Source organism: Daucus carota, chromosome 2 (genome assembly GCF_001625215.2).
Source record: "Daucus carota subsp. sativus chromosome 2, DH1 v3.0, whole genome shotgun sequence".
In the NCBI taxonomy this organism is placed as follows: domain Eukaryota; kingdom Viridiplantae; phylum Streptophyta; class Magnoliopsida; order Apiales; family Apiaceae; genus Daucus; species Daucus carota.
In genome coordinates this window covers 53,747,056-53,769,360 of record NC_030382.2, presented here as the reverse complement: position 1 = coordinate 53,769,360, position 22,305 = coordinate 53,747,056, and the positions used below count along the sequence as shown (strand labels likewise).

General features: G+C 34.7%; 2 protein-coding genes across 5 annotated transcripts; one reads left to right on the top strand and one right to left on the bottom strand.

Annotated features, from left to right (window-relative positions):
* Positions 1-3,096: 3,096 nt before the first annotated feature.
* LOC108205928 (peroxisome biogenesis protein 7) lies at positions 3,097-4,360 on the bottom strand. Its single transcript, XM_017376055.2, has one exon. It carries the CDS (start codon positions 4,225-4,227, stop codon positions 3,277-3,279), a length of 951 nt encoding a protein of 316 aa, XP_017231544.1. The 5' UTR covers positions 4,228-4,360; the 3' UTR covers positions 3,097-3,276.
* A 1,240-nt stretch (positions 4,361-5,600) lies between these two features.
* Positions 5,601-17,263, top strand: LOC108209794 (protein MALE DISCOVERER 2). 4 transcript variants are annotated; one of them, XM_017380909.2, is made up of 14 exons: positions 5,601-6,009; positions 6,205-6,664; positions 6,752-6,884; positions 12,252-12,323; positions 12,582-12,725; positions 12,819-12,959; positions 13,720-13,815; positions 13,917-13,978; positions 14,069-14,515; positions 15,731-15,921; positions 16,013-16,145; positions 16,228-16,382; positions 16,486-16,677; positions 16,760-17,263. In XM_017380909.2, exons 2-14 carry the CDS (start codon positions 6,565-6,567, stop codon positions 17,012-17,014), a joined length of 2,121 nt encoding a protein of 706 aa, XP_017236398.1. In that variant the 5' UTR covers positions 5,601-6,009; positions 6,205-6,564; the 3' UTR covers positions 17,015-17,263. The 4 variants fall into 4 exon arrangements, with proteins under 4 accessions (XP_017236398.1, XP_017236395.1, XP_017236399.1 ...); XM_017380906.2 differs by having other exon boundaries at positions 5,624-6,009; positions 14,066-14,515; XM_017380910.2 differs by lacking the exons at positions 12,582-12,725; positions 12,819-12,959 and having other exon boundaries at positions 5,646-6,009; positions 14,066-14,515.
* The last annotated feature ends 5,042 nt before the right edge of the window (positions 17,264-22,305 follow it).

Below are 22,305 nucleotides of genomic sequence, written 5' to 3'. Positions count from 1 at the left end.
CGGTTTTCTGGCAGAAATAATGCTAGATATCCAAATTTCATTTCTTTCTTTGTCTTTATGTTATTCAACTTTTTCTAAATAGTGACCATGACTTAACTTAAAAAAAAGTTTATTTACTATTGAAAAGTTAATTATATTTAAAAAAATATTATTTATCTGTCTAAAGACCGAATAACTTGACTAATAATTTATAACTTATCAGTTACTCCCTCTATCCACCTCAATTGTTTACATTGAGGGATGAGAATTCGGCACGCATTCCAATGCTCTCATAAAATATAATTCTATAAATTATTTAATTTTTTTTCTTCTACATAAAATTTTACTATCTAAATTTTTATACATAAAATAAAATTTTCAAAAAAAAGTTATAGAACTATGTTTTATATGCGCCTTAAAATACGTTTCGAACAATGCAAAAAAAAAAGTGTAAAGAAATAAGAGGAAACAAGACTAGTAATATAATAATAAAATATTACAAATTATCTCTTGAAGTAATCATATGCATTTTTATGAAGTCGAAATCAAATATCAATATAAATCACTAAAAGAACTAGAATGTTCATTTTGTTATATTTCAATTTATAAGCAGGATTTAACTCATGAGTTCATTACCCAAACAGTTGAAATAAGGTAATTCTAATTTGTAGGTCACAACTCACAAGCTCCCCAAAAGAAGCTTATCCAATCATGCGGTAATAAACCCTGATTCATATCAGGCATGAAGAACATGATTTATTTTCTTGTTTCTCAAAAATAAAAAAACATGATTTATATTCTTGGAAGTGTATGACTAGTTGATACCTGTGGTGCCAGACCAAAGTAGAAGCCCATATGACTAAACGGGTAATCTCACCACTCACCAGGCCATATTTTCTCCAATCCGGCAATCTCTAGTTCTGTACACTGTATGCTCAAAGGCAGATATGCACAAAAGATCTGGTCGGACCGGATCCAGACCTAGACCGGGTCAAAAAAATCCAGATTTTTTCAAACACAGATTGGACCGGGTTTTATTAAAAATCAGGTGAGGCCGGACCGGATTTTCTCAAAAATACTAGACCTAGACCTGATACTTAAAAAAAAGCCCGGATTTTTCAAAAATCCGAATAAAATCCAGAATTTTTTGAAAATACTAGGCCTGTTTTAGCCTTCAGATCGGGTCGGACCAAACCGGGTTTTTCTCAGATCGGGTTTTTCAGTTTTTTTTCCAGATCAGATCGGATTTCATGAATATCTCTACTCAAAGGTAGTGCAATCTACAACTAGTTTTTGGATTTCAAGGAAAACAAAACAAAACTTTACTTTCTTTGCCTAGTAACAACCAAACAGAACTTATCACATACAATAGTTTCCAGGGACGGCCAGGAATCAGGATCAGTCTAACTTGAGAACATTATACTTCACATCAAATAGCTTTCTCTACGAAGTAAGACACCGGAACAAAGTAAATATTGCAAAATACAAATGTGGCTTGAGCTTTATCAAAATGCCATCATTCATTAACTCACAATGAAGACTGCAACTGCATTACTGCATTGCTAAATAGTTTAAACTATGCCTGTTATAAAAGTTTCTTTAATAAACCCAGAAACTTAAACAACTTTCTGCATCACTTTCATTATATCATATTTTTAGTTAAAGATATAAAAGGTTTAAATCCTGATTTTAACATGTACCTATTACTTTTCAAGTTTATTTATGTAATAATTATTTTCCCCTTGGTATGAATTATTTATATTAATGAGCTTTTCTACACACACTAAACATACACTATGACTTAATTAAAAGTCTACAGAGTACAAAAGTGAAAACAAATCCCCTTTCTCACTGGAACTCGAAGAACTGTAAAGCATCAACTACTAACGTCCAACCCTAGCGACCCTTAAAAAACCCAGGCTTCCTACTCATAACTTAGTGAGCCTACTGTACCAGGTAAAAACATGATATAATTAGTACTTGCAATTACATCCCAATCTACACCGAAGAGAACATACTTGGCTTTCCTCCATTCTGTAAAAACATACGACATATGGATCCTATGAGATTAAACTACTTGTTTGTGTCTATTGTAAGTTCCACTCTCAAAAAACCAATTAGGGCAGAGATATGCACTTTAATCTACATAATGGAACAGGAGAATCTCCCCTTCTCTTTTCCATATTTATACAGAACCTGACCTCAGTCCTCAAACTTCTCCAGGAAATCATCTTCACTTAAATCAACCTCCAAGGCACAAATTCTGTCTCAATTCTCAAATCAGGTCCATCACTTCATAAAACAAGATATTAACACTTCGCAGCAAAAAAACAAGCATCATCCATCAGATTAGACGTTGCAAATATACAAAAGCTACAAATTAACATATGACTCTATAACTACAAAGCAAGTAGAATCTCTTAGCCTCGGACCCATTTAGAAGCAACAGTTCAAGTTAAATTGACAAGACAAATTTGATATAATTGGGAAGGCATTGACATTAAAATTAATTTTATAAGCTACTACGTGTGCACGAGAAGAGTTGTAATACCATTAGACCAGGTCAAAACAATTTTTTTATTATTTCAACTACATCCCTGACAAAGTACGCGGAAGAAAGATCTTCACCTCTCTATCCCGCACAAAACGGAGCCCGACCTCAAACTTCTCCAAAATATCATCTTCAGTTAACCTCAACCATATTAGGTCTATCACTTGAGGAATATATATTGCGACAAGGAAATCTTAACAATTTGCCGCATGAAATGATATAATCAAGCAATAGAGACTTATCATCCATCAGATTACACATTTTCAAACACACAACAGCCACACTTTAACATATCACCTATAGAGAAAAATAAGGAGTATAACATATAAGCCTCATAAATCATACTCATGTAATATAAAGGGTGCAGTTCAAGTAAAATAGGCAAGAATAAATCTGTTACTAAATTGGAAGGCATCGAAATCAAGACGACACATCTACGGATGAGAAGAATTAAGTCCCTCAATTCCTCCTGCCCTAAGTTCCTGCCCTAAGTCCACTACGGCACTGAATGACATTTAACAAAACAACTCTAACAGATCTCGAAGCCAAACACAGACCAAATCAAAGAGCATCCAAAAAACAGTCTTATTCAGCAATGTTAATGTCATTAACATGGCACAGATTGCAGTTATAAGAACATGTGTACATCTATATCACTTGATCACTTTCCATTCATAAAAATGTCACAGCATTAACTAAAACAAGATGTAAACAACATAAGAAACATTTAAAACAACTCCCCTATATCATTGTGCTCTGGGGTCCGTCCCGTGCTGCCAAACATAAACAAGCTCATCCCAACCAGTACTAGCCATAAGCCCTTCCACAAGCACACTCATATCAACACCAACCGCAAACTCCGTATGATGATCATACCTCCCCACAAGGGCATCCTCCACCATATAATCCCACATACAAACACTCATATCATATGAACAAGACACCAACAAACTCCCCCTATGCGGCGAAAACTTCACCTTCCTCACCGCATAACCATGCCCATTCAGAACAGACATCGGAACCCGATAATTCCTCACATCCCAAATCTTAATGCTCTTATCCACCGACCCGGTTGCCAAAATACAATCATCATACTTATTCCAGTCCACAGACAAAATCTCAAACTCATGACCCGGAATGATCATAGTCGACCCGGGTTCCCTCACATCCCAAACCCGAACCGTACAATCCCCGGACGCGGACGCAAACACGTCCGCGTGCCGGGGATTCCAACTACTCGAATACACACAATACGCGTGCTCCTTAAAAGTCCTCACACTAGTAGGCCTATCAATAGTCCACAGCTTCACCGTATCGTCCCAAGAAGACGAAAGAAACGAGTCGGGTCGGGTCGGGTTATAATCAATAGAATGAGTTTCACGGGTGTGTTCATGAAGAGAACGAATTGGGTTTGAAGTGGGTGGCAAGGAGAGGTCGTAGAGCTTGATGGAGCCGTCGGCAACGGCGGCGAGGACGAGGGAGTCGTGAGATTCCGACCAGGCGACGTCGTAAACGCCGTCGGAGGTGTCAAAAGAGGCGAATTGGGAGATGGGCTGGGAGGGGTTGAGGTCGAGGATGTGGAGACGGCCGTTGCCGAGGATGCCGAAGTTCTGGGCAGTGCCGACGGCGAGACGGTGCTCGTAAAATGGACTGAATTTGACGGAGTAGCCGTTAAATGGGGTTTTGAATACCGGCATGATTATTTTCCGGCGAAATTTTTTGATGATGATTTTGTTTTGTATTGGGAAGTGTGATGGGCGTTGATCGGATGTTAGAAGAGACTAGAAATTAGAGTATAAGGCTCTGTTTGGTTTGGTAATTTTAAGTTATTGTTGGCTAGTGCTTCTTGACCTTGAGATTTGTTTGACAATTTTGTATTTTTGAGTATTTAGTTTAACACTATATTTTTTTGAGAAAATTTAATATTTTAAATAATATTTTCATATTTAATTAATAAATCAAAAAAAATTCATTTACCTATTTCAAGTTCGAGATCCACTTCCTATGCATTCCTTTAATTTAATTTTAATTTTTAGAAAATGCCAACTGCCCTTGTAAATACTAAATAGAATTAAGGGTTTCTTTAAAAAATAACTAATAAGAAAATATTATTTTATAAATATGACGTAATCTCGGTTGCAACTTTTCTCAGACCCTTTACGATCTCATGTATAAGTATAACCTTTAATTTTTATCAGGTCTTATCATTAACTTAAAGAATAAATGAACTGATTTTAATATTTATTTGCTATATGCTTCCATTAAGTCAGCAAAAAGAATAAATTATGTTAACAATTTTGATAAATTGTTTTAAATTATATACTGTAAAACTGGGATTATTTCTTCTGGGAAATAGCCTTACAATTGACGGCCGTTTTAATAAGCGGTTTGGTTAGAGGTATTCAGAAAAGGGAAAGGTAATCAGCCTGATTGATTCCCTTTGTACGTGTTTGTTTGGTAAAAATTATCATTCCCTTTCCCCTTTTTTAGTGATGGGTTTACCCAATATTGCTCCTAATTCATTCCCCACCCCCAAGGCCCCAACTAGATATTTGGATTTCCTTTCCTTAACTTTTTTCTATTTTGAGTTATAATTCATATTTTGAACAATTAAAATAAAAGATTATCATATAAAGTATTTTTAAGAATTAGAAATAATTTTTAATTTAATTTTTTTAATTAAATATAATTGTGACATAATTCACATGTTAATTTATTTTAAAAAATTAATAATATGGTTAAATAAATTACATTAATTTATTAGAATATAAATAAATTATCTTGTTATAAATATGAATACATTTAACTCTTTTGAAATTATATAATATTAAAAAAATCGAATATAAAATTAATCACACAAATTTTCATTCCGTTTCTGCAACAAAACCAAACAGGTAAAACAATTCAGGATCATTCCTTTCCTTTCTCCGCGTTTTCGTTTCTGGATTTCATTCCGTTTCCCTGAAGCGAACCAAACGGCCATCATTAATTTTTTTAAAAGAACATAAATATGTTAATGAATTATGAAAAACAACATAGGTCAAATACTAAAAATTGACTCCATTATTCGGAACGGGACGAGAAAAAATAGAGGAGAGAATTTGTGGGCAATGGTGACCCTGGTGCGAGGGGTTAGAGAGAGAAAGCAGAAAGCACGACACCAATTTTTGTATAGAGGAGAGAAAAGAAAAAAATTGTTTAGAGAGAAAAAGCTTCTTGTTCTTGTGCATCCCTCTTCCAGACAAGATGATCGGTGAAGAAGAGTTCCTCCTCTGAGATCATCTGAAAAGGGCAGTCAAGATATTATTTTTCTTTTTCAACTTTTCAATTTATTTATTTATTATTCTTAGCTGCCTCCAACTATCTTTATATTTACGATCTTCATATTCTTTGAATTACCATTTCACTTTCACCCTCTGTGAGATTAGGTTATTATTACATTGCTGTTTCCTTGACTGCCCTTTTCCTCGTCCTTTCTGGTAAGTTCATTCTTTTTTCCTTTATATTTTTAAATAATATATTTATGTTAATGCATGTGTATTTTTTTTGTTTGCACGTTATTATAGATTGATCTTTAGGCATCTCTTGTCATTTTAACTTGTTAATACACTTATTCCAACGTTTTACTGCAACAGCATTGCTAGTATGTGATTTATAGTTGCACTTTGTTTCAGCTTTTATCGAATTTAGGTGCATCAATAGTGCAATTGTTGATAGAGAAAAATATTCAAGTGCAGAGCTGATTTGTGGAGAAGAAGCAAAGATGAGGACCCTTTTATATTCGCTAAACTCAAGAAGATCAATGTGTTTTATTTGTATTGCTCAATAGTTACTCTTTGGTTGTGTGTTTCTGAATATACAATTGTGGCGAATTTTATAATCTGTAACTGCTGCTGTTGGTGCTAATCACGCGTCCGGGTGATTAATAATAACTCGGAGGGGTGGTTAGTACAATAAAGCTGGCGATTTTGAGTCCTTGCTGTTGGCAGAAATTATCACTGCCTCCACTACGGTGACATACTGTTTTGCAAGCAATGGCGAGTAGATGCAACTTATATGGAATCCAGTTATATTGTTCTTTTGTGTTGATTCTTGTATTGGAAACTCATGGTCATTGCTTGCCGAATTCTGAAGGTAATGATAGGTAGTAGATGTAGTCATATAATTGCATTACTGATACCTTTTATGCTAAAGTTATTATAATTAAAAATGGATATGCAGTGTTGGCTTTATTGGGATTTCGTGATAGTGTGAAGTCAGATCCACACGGTGTTTTTTCAAATTGGGATCCTAATGATTGCAACCCATGCAAGTGGTCAGGTGTTCGTTGTGTCAACAATTTAGTGCAAATGCTGTAAGTTTCTAGTTATGTTTCTTTTGATATTTTATGTGTTAAACCAAGCATATTCTATATATATGTTTTACTTCTTTTAGCAGAAATCAGGATTTACTTCTACTAAATTTATTCATTTCTGAGTATATTATGCTTATTCGGAAGGCTTGTATTCTCGGTGGGAAAGAATTTCATGCTTTGTAAGTTCATGATCTTATAGGAAATTGTGTATGCTTAAATCAAGTCAGTTGTTTTCTTTGTTTGGTTGCAGTTTGTTCATTAGCATCAAGCTCAATGATGATCCTTGTTTATAAGGGCGAAATTACATTAGTTAGTTGCACATTTAAGCCACAATTATTGCTAATGGTTGATTGGTCACAACTAAATGCTACTCTGTGTTGCTAAAGAGTAGTGCTAGAGGTCCCAAATTGGATCCCCAAAAATCTTCCAGATAATGTTGAAGATATGACATAATGGAAAGTTTTAATTGATGTGGTTGATGTCAATTTGGGGGGCGAGGGGGGGATGTTGGGTTTGTGGAGTCAGATTCGGAATAGGATTTGGTTAGGAATATTTGGACTCCTATTAGAGTTAGATATTTCAAAGTTAGACTCCTATTTTGGTTAGGCCAATTTCTTCTCTTATAAATACTCCCATGTAATTGTAAAATCACAACACAACAAATTGTGAGAGATCAATAAAATTAGTGTGGCTTGTGGAGTAGGATTTTCCGAACCACGTAAAATCTTTGTCTTGTGTGATTGTCGTTTATTTTTCTTGTTCTTGTTTATTCGCTTTTGGGTTTTGCTTTCGTTGTTGTATACTCAACAACTGGTATCAAGAGCCGAGGTTTTCAGGCGAGTGGGAGCGATGGCAGAAGATGGGAAAATTAAGATCGACAAATTTGATGGAAGAGATTTTGGGTTCTGGAAGATGCAGATAGAAGATTATCTATATCAGAAAAAGCTACATGAACCGCTAGAAGAGAAGAAGCCAGCTTCAATGGATGAGACAGCATGGAAGTTATTGGACAGGCAGGCTCTGGGTGTTGTCCGATTGTCTTTGGCGAAGAACGTTGCTTACAATATCGTCAAGGAAACGACAACTCACGGATTGATCAAGGCTTTATCAAACATGTATGAGAAGCCGTCTGCGTCAAATAAGGTATATCTGATTCGCTTGCTATTTGCCACGAAATTGAATGAAGGTGATTGTGTTGCTGATCATGTTAACGAATTTAATTCCATCCTATCAAGACTAACATCTGTGGATATTAAATTCGATGATGAAGTACAAGCCTTATTGTTGGTATCCTCTTTACCGGATAGTTGGTCAGGTTTTGTCACTGCAATTTGTAATTCATCAGGGAGTGGTAAGATGACTTTTGATGGAGTTCGAGATTCGATTCTTGGAGAAGATATTCGTAGGAGAAACTCAGGAGAGTCGTCAGGTTCCTTGTTGAGTGCTGAAGGTAGAGGCAGAAAGACCGGAAGGGGGCAGAATCAGGGGCGTCACAGATCGAAGTCACAAAAGAGAGGACAATCCAAAGATCGCAAGGATATTGTTTGTTGGAATTGTCAAAAGAAGGGTCACTTCAGAAATCAGTGTACGGCTCCCGCAGCTCCTAAAGGTAAGAAGAAAGAGGATGATTCGGCTAATATAGTTGAAGAAGTGGTGAATGATGATGCGTTAATTTGCTGTGTTGAATGTTCTGTTGAATCATGGGTTATGGATTCTGGTGCATCATTCCATGCTACCCCTTGCAAGGATTTGATGTTAAATTTCAGAGCTGAAAATTTTGGTAAAGTTCGTCTGGCTGATGATGAGACTTTGGATATTGTGGGCATGGGAGATATTAATCTCAAAACCTCTTTGGGATCTGATTGGACGTTGAAAGATGTAAGGTACATTCCTGGACTGAAGAAGATGTTGATATCTGTGGGTCAGTTAGACAAGGAAGGGTATCGAGTTACTTTCGGAGACGGACAATGGAAGGTTATAAAGGGGAATCTTGTTGTTGCTCGCGGAGAGAAAAAGGGGACGTTGTATATTGTTGAACAATCTAGCTGTGAAGTAAATTCAGTTGCAGATGAGATTGATTCTTCGAGTTTGTGGCACCAAAGGCTTGGACATATGAGTGAAAAGGGTATGAAGTTGTTAGCTTCCACGGGGAAGATTCCAGAGCTGAAGAATGTGGAAGTTGGTTTCTGCGAGCCATGTGTTCTTGGAAAACAGAAACGGGTTACTTTTGCAAAATCAGGGAGGACACCCAAGGCGGAGAAGTTAGAGCTGATTCATACGGATGTATATGGTCCAACAACAGTTGCGTCACTAGGAGGATCTCGCTACTATGTCACTTTCATTGATGATTCTACTAGAAAGGTGTGGGTTTATTTTCTGAAAAATAAATCGGATGTGTTTGTTACTTTTAAGAAGTGGAAGACTGAAGTTGAAAATCAGACTGGTTTGAAGATTAAGAGTTTGATTTCAGATAATGGTGGTGAGTATAGTAGTGATGAGTTTAAAAGCTATTGCGCAGAATATGGGATTAGAATGATTAAAACTATTCCAGAGACACCACAACAGAATGGAGTTGCGGAGCGCATGAATAGAACCTTGAATGAGAGGGCCAAGAGTATGAGATTACATGCAGGGTTGCCAAAGATGTTTTGGGCAGATGCAGTTAGCACAGCAGCGTATCTCATAAATAGGGGACCTTCAGTTCCTTTGGGGTTCAAGATTCCAGAAGAAGAGTGGCAAGGAAAGGAAGTAAATTTTTCACACTTGCGAGTTTTTGGGTGTGTTTCTTATGTGCGTATCAAAGATTCTGACAGGGACAAGCTTGATCCGAAAGCAAAGAAGTGTATCTTCATTGGTTATGGCTCAGATGATATGGGTTATCGTTTCTGGGATGAACAAATGAAGAAGGTTGTTAGAAGTAGAGATGTTACTTTTAATGAGAATGCAGTATATAAGGATAAGCTTGCGGTCGATTCTGGATTTACAAAGGAACAACCTGAAAAAGAGAAGGCAGTGCTTGATGAAATTACAGAAGAAGATCTTGCAAGAAATAGTGGGAGTTCAGATAATGTTCCAGTTACTCCAGAGGCTGAGGTGAGAAGATCTAGCAGAATTGTGAGGCCACCACAAAGATTTTCACCTTCAGCATATTATATGTTATTGACCGAGGATGGAGAGCCTCAGTGTTATTCAGAGGCAGTTCAGGTGGATGATTCAGTTAAGTGGCAATCAGCCATGGAAGAAGAGATGAATTCTCTTGAGAAGAATGATACTTGGTCTTTAACGGAATTACCAGCAGGGAAGAAGGCTTTACAAAATAAGTGGGTGTTCAGGATCAAAGATGAACCTGATGGCAGCAAGAGGTACAAAGCAAGGTTAGTAGTCAAGGGGTATCAACAGAAAAAGGGTATTGACTATACTGATATATTTTCTCCGGTTGTTAAGATGACTACTATCAGAATTGTGTTAAGTATTGTGGCTGCTGAGGAATTACATCTAGAGCAACTGGATGTTAAAACCGCGTTCTTACATGGTGATCTTGATGAAGACATCTACATGGTACAGCCAGAGGGTTTTCAGATAGCTGGAAAAGAAAACCTTGTTTGCAAGCTTATAAAAAGCTTGTATGGTTTGAAGCAAGCACCACGACAATGGTACTTGAAGTTTGACAGCTTTATGATGAGGAATGGGTACACAAGGAGTGCAATGGATCATTGTTGTTACTTTAAACGGTTTGACTCATCATATATCATATTGTTGTTGTATGTTGATGACATGTTAATAGCAGGATCAAACATGAGGGAAATCAACAAGTTAAAGAGACAGATGTCTGAAGAGTTTGAGATGAAAGATATGGGTGCAGCAAAACAGATACTTGGTATGAGCATCATGAGGGATAGATCTGAAGGTACATTAAAATTATCCCAGGAGAAGTATATCGGGAAATTGTTGGAGAAATTCAGTATCCAGGATGCGAAGACCAGAAGTACACCGTTGGCGGCTCACTTTAATCTTACAAAGAAGCAGTCACCTAAAACGGATGAAGACAAGGAATATATGGCTAAAGTTCCATATGCGTCTGCAGTTGGTAGTTTGATGTATGCTATGGTGTGTACAAGGCCAGACATTGCTCATGCAATGGGAGTTGTTAGCAGGTTCATGTCTAATCCAGGAAGAGAGCATTGGGAAGCAGTCAAGTGGTTGTTACACTACTTGAAAGGCACATCCATGATTGCATTATGTTACAACAAGAAAGATGTTATCTTGGAAGGATTCTCTGATGCAGATTTGGGTGGATGTTTGGATACAAGAAAGAGTACTACGGGATATATTTTCACTTTGGGTGGCACAGCAGTTAGTTGGATGTCTCGACTTCAAAAGAGTGTTGCTCTTTCAACCACAGAAGCAGAATATATGGCTATCTCTGAAGCAAGCAAGGAGATGATTTGGTTGAAGAATTCTCTTGAGGAGTTGGGCAAGAAACAGGAGGACAGTGCTTTATATAGCGATAGTCAGAGTGCTATTCATCTTGCGAAGAATCCTGTGTTTCATGCTAGGACGAAGCATATTCAGCTGAGATATCACTTTACGAGAGAGTTGATTAGCAATGGTACTTTGTCCTTGAAGAAAATCCTTGGTTCAAGGAATCCTGCAGATATGTTGACTAAGGTGGTTACCAGTGAAAAGTTGAAGCTTTGCATAGCTTCAACTGGCCTTCAGAATTGATTGATGAGAAGGCGCCGCACTAGTTTGAGTTATTGATTGAAGTAGTGGATTTTACTAGATTTACAAGTGAAGTGAAGTGAAGATGAGGTCAGACTCCAAGTGGGAGATTGTTGGGTTTGTGGAGTCAGATTCGGAATAGGATTTGGTTAGGAATATTTGGACTCCTATTAGAGTTAGATATTTCAAAGTTAGACTCCTATTTTGGTTAGGCCAATTTCTTCTCTTATAAATACTCCCATGTAATTGTAAAATCACAACACAACAAATTGTGAGAGATCAATAAAATTAGTGTGGCTTGTGGAGTAGGATTTTCCGAACCACGTAAAATCTTTGTCTTGTGTGATTGTCGTTTATTTTTCTTGTTCTTGTTTATTCGCTTTTGGGTTTTGCTTTCGTTGTTGTATACTCAACAGGGGAGTGGCAATTGAGTTTTTTTTTTGGAAGCAATTAGGGGCCCTGGCATTCGGCTGTAGATTAATTGCAGTTCAGTATTATTCTCTTTGTGTCAGTTATCCCAGAGTAGTTAATTGTTCTACAGCTAATTTAATGTAAATTTAATAATTGGTTCTTGAATTCCATATAAAATACTTGATAACTATTTTCCTAAATAGTTTAATCTTATCTTGTGCATTATTCGGAAAGTGATCTGAAGGGACTTTCTTTGGAAGGAGTACTGGCACCTGACCTCGGGAAACTTGCTAACTTAAAAATTCTGTAAGTGCTAGCTTTAGCTTATAAAATTTTGTACTTGAGAACTTTTGTTTTTTCATCTTTATAGAGTGTTTTATCTTAAAACTTCCTAAGTTTAGGATCTTTATTTCCTTATGTAATAGTTGTTGATTAGGATATTATGTTGGGTGTTTAAACTCATATTATACATAATTTAATGATCCCAGCTATTCGCCACTGGGGCTTGCTGTTGTATACTTGTATAGACAATTTTGATCCCTGATTCTACTTTTTCATTGTCAGCATACTCTCTCAGAACCAATTTTATGGTACCATTCCTAGAGAATTTGGCGGGCTTGCAATGCTGGAGGTATTAGATTTGAGAAACAATACTTTGAATGGAACCATTCCAGTAGAATTAAAAGGAATTCATTCACTTAAGCATTTGTGAGTCCCATTGTCTTGTGTAATCATGCTCTAAGGTACAGATTGTACTTTTCTCACTTCTAAATGTTTTGACTAAAATTATAATGACTCCAGGTTGCTTTACAATAATAACTTTAAGGAAAGCACTTTCTTGCAACATGGGAAAGTGGATTTGCTCTCTAAATCTCAATATGGAAACCGTGTCTCTAAAGCTTCTGTTGGAATTGGTTGCATAAATAGAAAAATTGGACCCTGGTACGAGGTCTTATTTCTATGGTCTTTGCAGAACCCTTTTTTCACTAATCATAATTTAATATTAACAATACACATAAAGACCAACCTCTGCCAACATAGAAGATTGTTTTACATTGACTTGTCTAGATTGCGAGGCATTCCACCGTCACTGTATATGTTAAATGATTAGATCAAACTTGTAATTTACTATACAGAGTGGAGGACTGCTTCGTTTTTCCTGCAGTTGCTGGCTAGGCACATTTTTGCTGACTGCGTACCTGTTAACTCCAATCTCTTGGCATACCTTCCATTCATGCCTAGCATGTGATATATTTCATTTCTTGATTTTTTAGTTCCCTGTCTGACAGCATGTTACTACCTTTATCATTTTAATTATTGTTATAAGTTACAGGTTTGTTGGATAGATATTGTAGAGCCAGTCAAGTATTTAGATGCTCATGTAAAATATAGATGTAGTGGAGATTTCATGCTGCATATGCCAATAAAATTGTTTTTTTATTAATCTCAGACAATACAAATATATAATTTGACCAATTTTATCAGAAATTGGCTTTTATTTCTTACTTTTATCCTTACATTATGGTTTTATTTTTCTCAAGAGACTACTTAGTTTTATTACCAAGGCATGCATATGCCAGTGTAATTGCCTAAGTTTTACTATGTACAAATATAGATCAATCTTGGATTAGTTGAGATGAAATGAATTACTAGATATATTTGAGCTCTCAGCTTTTCACATCACCTTATGCATTTTTTGCAGCATTTCTCATGGTGGTTTAGAGTCACTGAAGAAATCCGAATCCTTTTTGCCAACCACACGGACGCTGAAATATCATCTCAATATGTTGTTACCAATGTACGTGTTAAAAATATTATTATGATATATACTCTACTAAATTATCCCCAGTATATACTGTTCACTCACTCATAGAAGTCAAGCTTAAATTTATGTTGAAGGTTCAAATTTGAAGAAGGCTCCTCTTGCAGTAATGCAGATGATGGCTGTGATACTCCATCTGGTAAGAACAATGTGAACAGTGTTGGAACAATGAGGGAATAAATACTTGATACTTCTGAGATGGCTCACATTAGTTTTTTACATCCAGCAGGTTCTTCTGAGCAGCAGATACTGAATTTAAATGATGTTGTACGTCGTAGACTAGCTGAGCAGTCCAGCAATCTAGCTGCTGCTCCAGCTAGGGACGCTTCTCCTGCAGTACAAATTATTGCCCTTCCTAGTTCAAGAAGTAGTGGATCATTCCCAGCGGTGCCGAAGGAAAAGAGAAAACACTCTCTTCCTCCTGCGCCCTCACCTGCTGAACCTCCGATAAATGAGTTTCATATGAACAAAACTAATGAATCTGGGAAAACAAGCAAGGAAACTAGTGGACTTTCTGGAAATACTTGGATTTTTATAATTGGAATTTTAAGTGCTGTTTTGGTGCTAGTTGTTGCTTTAGCTTTATTCTTCATTTGCCGCACCCACGCAGTTGCAGGTACCTCAGATTCATGGAAAATGGGACTCACTGGACAGCTGCAAAAGGCATTTGTAACAGGTAACCAAGAATTTGAAATGTCGCAGCTTTTAAATGTTAAAACTCTACACGATGATACTTGGACATAATGATATATGAATATGTAAATAAATAGTTCACTACAAATTTTCTCTAAGTCAGACCCATTGTATGTTAAAATGGCTTTTGGAATACCTATAATTATAATTAATTAACTTAAAATGGGTACTCCTCAATGTAAGAAATTAATCATACATATTTAGAGTACAAGGATGGTGACTTCCAGTATGTATGAATATTGTGCTATCAAGTGGTGCTCTAGATGAAAGAATATACTGGAAGATTTAAAGAAGAAATACACACACACACACACACACCAATATATTCTAGTGCCCGTGGTGTGAATTTCTAGGTTTTATTGATATATGATATTCGACTCATTAGACCAATTTGAGCTAAAATTATAATTTTGTTTTGTATTGGTTTCCAACCTTTATGTTTAATGTTCTTTTTTACATTTCCAAGGTGCACTCTGTTTTCATTTCTTTATCTTTATTTAGGTACCAGGAAAGACGAAATCTTAGAGAAAGCACTTTTTACATTAAATTCATTAAAAATTTACTAAATGTTCCATTTTGATGATTAAAATGTGTTCTATAGGAGTGCCATGTTCTTTCTAGAGATTTAATAATGACTAATCCTTGATAAGTCTAGATCTGTCTGGCGTCTGGGCCTTTCTGATCCCTTTTCCTAGCTCGGACTGCGGTGTAGTGTAACTGCTTCTCGGGCTATTTATAGATGTAGAAATAGGGTTTTGGGGTTCTTACCTTAAATCCTTTGTGTTGATTCCTCTGGAAGCAAAAACAATATGGATTTGGCCCATGTGTCCAGGAGATATTTGTGGTGTGTGTGAAATGCTTTTGCTTGTGGAGGGTCGTGGATTTACCTTTGGTTGATTTTGAAATATTATCATTCCTCATACTCTGGTCATGACCCAACAAATATTTGGAGATGTGTTTTGTAATTCATGACTCCTATGTCAATGACGTGTGATCAGGCCCTTGTTTACATGGACTTTTAGGGCCTGGCTATGGTTGTCCATCATTCTCAGTGCATTTATTAACTTAAGAGAATTAAGGATAATCTTAGAAGAGGTTTGTGTTCCAAAAGGGAGGAAGTATTACCTTGATGAGTGCTGTTTTGTTTTCTTATATTGCCTCGAGGAAAGTGGATTCAACAAATGTTTTATAAATGCAGGTGTCCCCAAACTAAATCGGGCTGAGCTGGTAACTGCCTGTGAAGATTTCAGCAACATAATTGAAACTCATAATTACTTCACTGTGTACAAGGGAACACTATCTAGCGGAGTCGAGGTTGCAGTTTTCTCAACCACAATAAATTCTCTTAAAGATTGGTCAGCCCATTCAGAACAAGTCTACCGAAAGAAGGTTAACTGTTTTTTTAGCAACTGCAGATTCACTTTAGATGAATTATGATTCTTAGAGTCCTTTTGTGCTAATCAGCTTCTCTCATTCGTAGATTGAAGTACTCTCTCGAGTGAACCACAAGAATTTTGTTAATCTTATTGGGCACTGTGAAGAGGATGAACCATTTACTAGGATGATGGTGTTAGAATATGCTCCTAATGGGTCCCTTTCAGAGCATCTGCACAGTATGTTCCATATATAAGCTATACTAGTTGCTTCAAAATATTTAACTTTCTGAGAAAGAATCTAATTGGGTTTTTTTTCCAGTCATGGAACTTGATCATCTTGATTGGACTACTAGGATAAGAATAATCATGGGAACAGCTTACTGTCTCCAATACATGCACGAACTGAATCCGCCGTTGCCACATTCCAATTTAAATGCAAATGCTGTACTTCTTACAGAAGATTACGCTGCAAAAGTATGCAAGATGCAACTCCCCCTGACATGTACATACACACTTACAAACTCAACTATGCATTTTTAAACTCATTGCCATTTGTATTTTCATTTGTCACCCTCAGATTGTAGAGGTTGATTTCTGGAAAGATATATTATACAAGTCAGAGGTCTCTGTGGACAATAAATCGGAGCATTCTAAATTGGGGCCACTTGCTGATACTGAAGAAAATGTTTATTGTTTTGGAGTCTTGTTGCTGGAGATCATTTCAGGGAAGTTCCCGTATTCAGAAGAACATGGGCCTCTTGTAGACTGGGTAATTTTCAAATTGCACTTTAATTTACTTGAAAAACCTAATATCCATACCTAAAGCTAAGCACGTTACCTTGATGTTTTAGGCTGCTTCATACCTAAAGGACAAGAGAAGTTATTTGGTTGATCCAACCTTGAAGACCTTCGAGAACGATCAGTTAGACATAATCTGTGAGGTAATTCAGGATTGCATTCAACAGGATGCAAGGAAGAGACCTACCATAAAGGAAATTGTTTCCAAGCTGCGCCAAGTGATTAATGTATCACCTGAAGCTGCTGTGCCGAGACAGTCTCCCCTGTGGTGGGCTGAGCTTGAGATATCGTCAGCAGAGACATCTTAACCTGACTCTCCTTTGAGCTGTAAGTTGAATATCTCTAACATATGATCAATACAGATATTGATTTGCCTTCCTCAGTTGTGGATGTTAGGCTATGCTCTGTACGTGTTCTGTTGATAAATTGTGATTATGAAGTGTATTGTTGTATACACTTATGCATCAAACAAATATATCTTCTCATAAACGGGGGTCCTAGAAAGGTACTTTGTAATTTGAAAATTGTTGTTATAATCGATAATTATACTTAAAATATTTATGTGCTACTTGATAAAGTATCATCAAGGACATCCGTATTTGTTTTAGGGTTCAAATTACTACAATTACCTATTATAGAAGATATTTGATTACTGCAACATTACTGTATCTGTAGATATGTCACAGTCTGACATATGCGGGATTTATGCAACTGTAATCACATTAATCTTTTCCTATTTGTGTCGAACAACTAACCAGATGACAATCTCAAAACCTGAAAAATGTATAGAAGGTTGTAGGTTTTAGATTGGATAACTGGAGATTATGCATGTGATTGTGTAGTTAACACAGGACCATCATAGTGCTAAATCTTAATTAAATTTGTTCTTTTCTTTTGTATACTGAATAATACTTGAGTTCACTCATCTCACTGATACGAATTTATGGACTTGGAGACCGGTGCGAGTTCCCCTATCCGTATGACTTGTTGAATATACCGAGACCATATAAGAAAATACCTACCAGGCTACCACAGTACCTAATACAATAGAAGTAGTTGTTACCTGTGGACAAAGTGCTGCTGGCTGCGTATAAGGTGATCCGCAGTCCGTACTGTCTATTTTATGCATTTTTGGATTTCCGAATAATAATATGTTGTTATGGCATGGGATCACCTTGCTCTCAGGTGAGGTAGCGTTTGGTGTTTTCTGTAAAATTACCTAAATGTTGATGACATTCTCTTTGGAATCGAATTTACACAGGGTTAGGTAATAGAAGTATTTTATCAACTCTCAACCTTTCTCTGTAAAGGGGATGATATAAGTTGATATATAATCGGATCAAGAATTCATTAGCCACCGACCCCTATAACATTACCGAACTCATCATGTATATCAACTCCAATTTTGGTTTTCTCAGCATCAGCATCAATATTGGAAAGAGATAATAGCAAATTAAACAATCTTAAATTCTTAATAGGACAACTCCTCAAACTTGTAAAACTATACAATTGGTGAGTTTATTACGTACAAAATGCTTAGATAAACTTGACATGGTCAAGGTCTTAGAACATCTCAAATAATGGGTTGGTATAATTATTAGCTAAATTGAATTTGTAAAATATTATACTAAATTTACTAATTTTAAAGATATTTTGTTTCGATGATATTAGTTATATGTTTGGTATAAATTATAAAGTGTGTGATTGGTATGTTGTCCTTCATACATGTCAATCCATTAATTAAAGAAAGACTTCTTTTAAGTAATTTTTTTAAAATTATTTTTTTGAACCAAACATGAATTTCAATCCTTTAATTGTCTAATGTTATATTAACAAATTTACATAATCAAATTTCTAATTTTCACGTAAATCTTTAACTTTCAAACAAAACCGATCTAAAAACTTGCCGTGGGCCAAAATCTTTAAGATTTACGTTGTCGAGAGTTGTCATTAACGAACAAAACGCGCTTCAAATTTCTTTTATTTTTTTTATTAGGAAAATGTGCTTCAATTTATATCTTCTGCTCCTTGAAAATTTATGTTGTTCAATACATTTGTGATTTGTTTGTCAGGGTCTTCGTTTAATAAATCTTTTCAAACTCGGATGATGTGTATCATTATAGAATCATATATAATATCAAAATAAATCCATCTCATATAAATGTCTAAGATTCGATTCTCATTAAAGCTATTTAATTTTGATTTTTCTATTTTAATTTTATAAATATAGAATTATAACAATTATATTTTATTTTAAATATGAAAAATATATAAATATTATAACTAAAAATTACATAACAAATCATTTGAAATTAACTTGTGACTCCACTGATTTTAAGTTAGTAATATATAATTTAGAAAATAAATTAATAAATATAAAGAGACTTTAAACAAGTAATTGATGTAAATTTTGAGTTAGCATTATATAATTTGAAAAATAAACTAACAAATATCAGAAGAAGAGATTAAAATATAAGGAGATTTCAAACAAGTGATTGATATATTATTTTTTATGGAAGGAAAATGTTAGGTATTCGAAAATTATATTCATATATATTTTTTAAATTTTGGGAGACAATATTTGATTAGTTCACTCTTAATAATGTACATCATTGAATCCAAAATATTTAGGTAAATATGGAGGTTAAGTTACTTAATTATTTGTTTTTAAAAATTAATTTCTGGCAGAAAAACTCGCTTATGTATAACCACATGTAATCAATATATAATAGGAGTCATTTTGGGTTAGGCTAAAAAAAAAATTATTTCTTACTTACATTAAAAAGAAGTAGAATAAGCTTATTAATAAACGGAACATGAAAAGAAGAGATTCTGCATGCGGTAAACAAACGGGGGCAATGTCAGAGAATACTCCATTTTTATGAAGTCTTTGTATGATATCGAAATACAAGAAAATAGGATGAAGTTGCAGGTTTTATGCATGACTTTTGTAGTTCCGTGTGTGATTTGAGTATCCTTGTGTCCATGCTGTTATTGTCAAAAAGCAACGAAAGATACATGTATTTTCCAAGTTTTATAAGCATACATGCATTTATGTGCGTTTTTTTCCTGCAGAATTGTCAATTATGATAAATTTATTTATCATGTTTTCGGAATTTATATGATATATTATATATAAATAAATGTACTTGTTCACTAGTAAAGTAGAGTTCTTATTGGTGAAATATTTGATGAATCGATCAAAATATTTTATGATAATTAGTGATTAGTGGGTGATTATTAAATTAGTTATTTAAATAAATAATTAAAATTATTTTGATTTCTAGATTAAAAAGTTATTGTTCGGATTTGTAACATTATCGCAAAATTAAAAACATCAAAAATTTACTTGTTTTCCTGATGCAGCATGGTATTGAATTGAATTGAACGATGTTAAAATCGGGGACCATGTTTGTTTCTTTCGATTCGATTAAATGGAGCGGCCAGTGGCTCGTATATACCATGCACCATAAATACATTTGTTCTATTTATAGTTTTGTTCCGTTAACGTGAGGTAATATACCAGCCAATTAATGTCCTTGTGCATTAAACCAGCCTCACTCCCAGGTCACAAATAAATCTACTTGATCGTTGTTTCATGTCAGTAGGGTAACCGGCTAAGTCTACAATGCGCCGGAGCCTAAGATGGAGACGGCCGAAAATTAGATATAAAATTTTGCATAAAATAACATGATAAGCAGTTATGTATAAAAATAAAATTGTGTATAAAATTTAAACCAAATGAGATACTCCCTCCGTTTTTTTATTCTTTTCTCGTTTCATATGTCGGGACTGTTCATAACATGAGATAAATTACTAATTTACGTCTAATCTATAAGACTAAATATAGTCATGAGTGATCTTATTGGATTCGTATTCACGAGTACTTTAATACAGTGAAGGTTTTATATTTAAAACCAATACGAAATTAATGATATTAGGGATCAAAAGTGTGTATTGGCAAACGTGCCGAAGAGAAACAGGAAAAGTAATAAGAGACGGAGGGAGTAATAATTGAAATGGGATATTTTATTGAGTACTCTCTCCATCCCAAATTAGACAAGCTCGTTGACTTCGGGCACGCGCTTTAAAGTTCATTGACCGCGTAGTTATATTATTTATTTTTTAAATTTTATTTTTGCAAATAAAAATTTAAATATGAAATTTCATTTACAAAAAAAAAATTAAAAAATAAAAATTCGAAACTAGACGGTCAATGCATCTTAAGTTACGTGCTCAAAGTCAACTAACTCATCTAATTTGGGATGAAGGAAGTATTATTTAGATGAATACAACACGGTTCTCATCAGAACGTGATACTCCCTCCGTCCCAAATTAGATGGGCTCATTGACTTTGGGCACGCACTTTAAAGTCCATTGATCGCATAGCTACATTACTTATTTTTAAAATTTTATTTTTGCAAATAAAAATTTAAATATGAAATTTTCGTTTACAAAAGAAAAATTAAAAAAATAAATTTCAGAATTAAACGGTCAATGCACCTTAAGTTACGTGCCCAAAGCCAAATAACTCATCTAATTTGAGATGGAGGGAGTATATAAGAGTATTATTTTATATTTTTTTGATAAAAATATATACTCAATTTTATGAATAAAACATCATAATTGCTAAATGCAATTCAAAATTGCTAAATACAAATCGGAGAGATTACAATGCTATCCCTCTTAATTTTCTTTGCACGCAAGTGCCTAGTTAATGCATAGTCTAATTTTGTGTATAATCATTAATAACCTAGTATATAATCATTAATAACCTAGGTCTACTCGGTCTACTCACTCATGTACGTTGTACCTTAATAATCTTCTCCTAAATCGTACTCCCTCCGTCCCCTTTTACATGTCCCTTTTGAAAAAAAAATTTGTCCCAAATTACTTGTCCACTTCTCTTTTCAAAGCAACTTTTTGTATGTTTTTTCAAAATGTAACAACTTCCAATGTTTGACTAACATATATATATACACAACTCTATCTAATTCATTACATTTATTAGGGATATGTATGAAAACAAGATATCCATCTAACATTTTTCTTAAGATGCGTTATTTTTTCAAAAGGTCAAAAGGGACAAGTAAAAAGGGACGGAGGGAGTATATTGTCTATATAAATATTTAGACCCTCTGATCCAATGAATTGTATACATTAGTAATCATATCTTACCAATACATGTGTTTAATTTTAATATTCTTACTTGCGTATTTTAAGAACTTTGACCGTACACAAAAATTATTATTTTTATATTTTTGCTTTTATGAATAAAAGTACATTAGTAGTATTTTTATTCACAAATATAAAATTTAAAAAATAACAATTTTAGGTGTGCGGTCAAAACTTTTAAAATACGTGCAAGAGACTAATATATCCAAATAAGGGTAGTAATTAGTAATTAGATTTTTCATATTTAATTAGTCGTATTTATATTTAGATATATGTATTTTATTCTAATTTTTTATTATATGTGAATATGACGTATTTATCATTCTTAAATAGTCGAATCAACTTATTTGTGTTATCCGGCTATATGTGTGTATATAATACATTACCTTTTTATTTTCTCTTATTTATAAATTTCATCATCTTG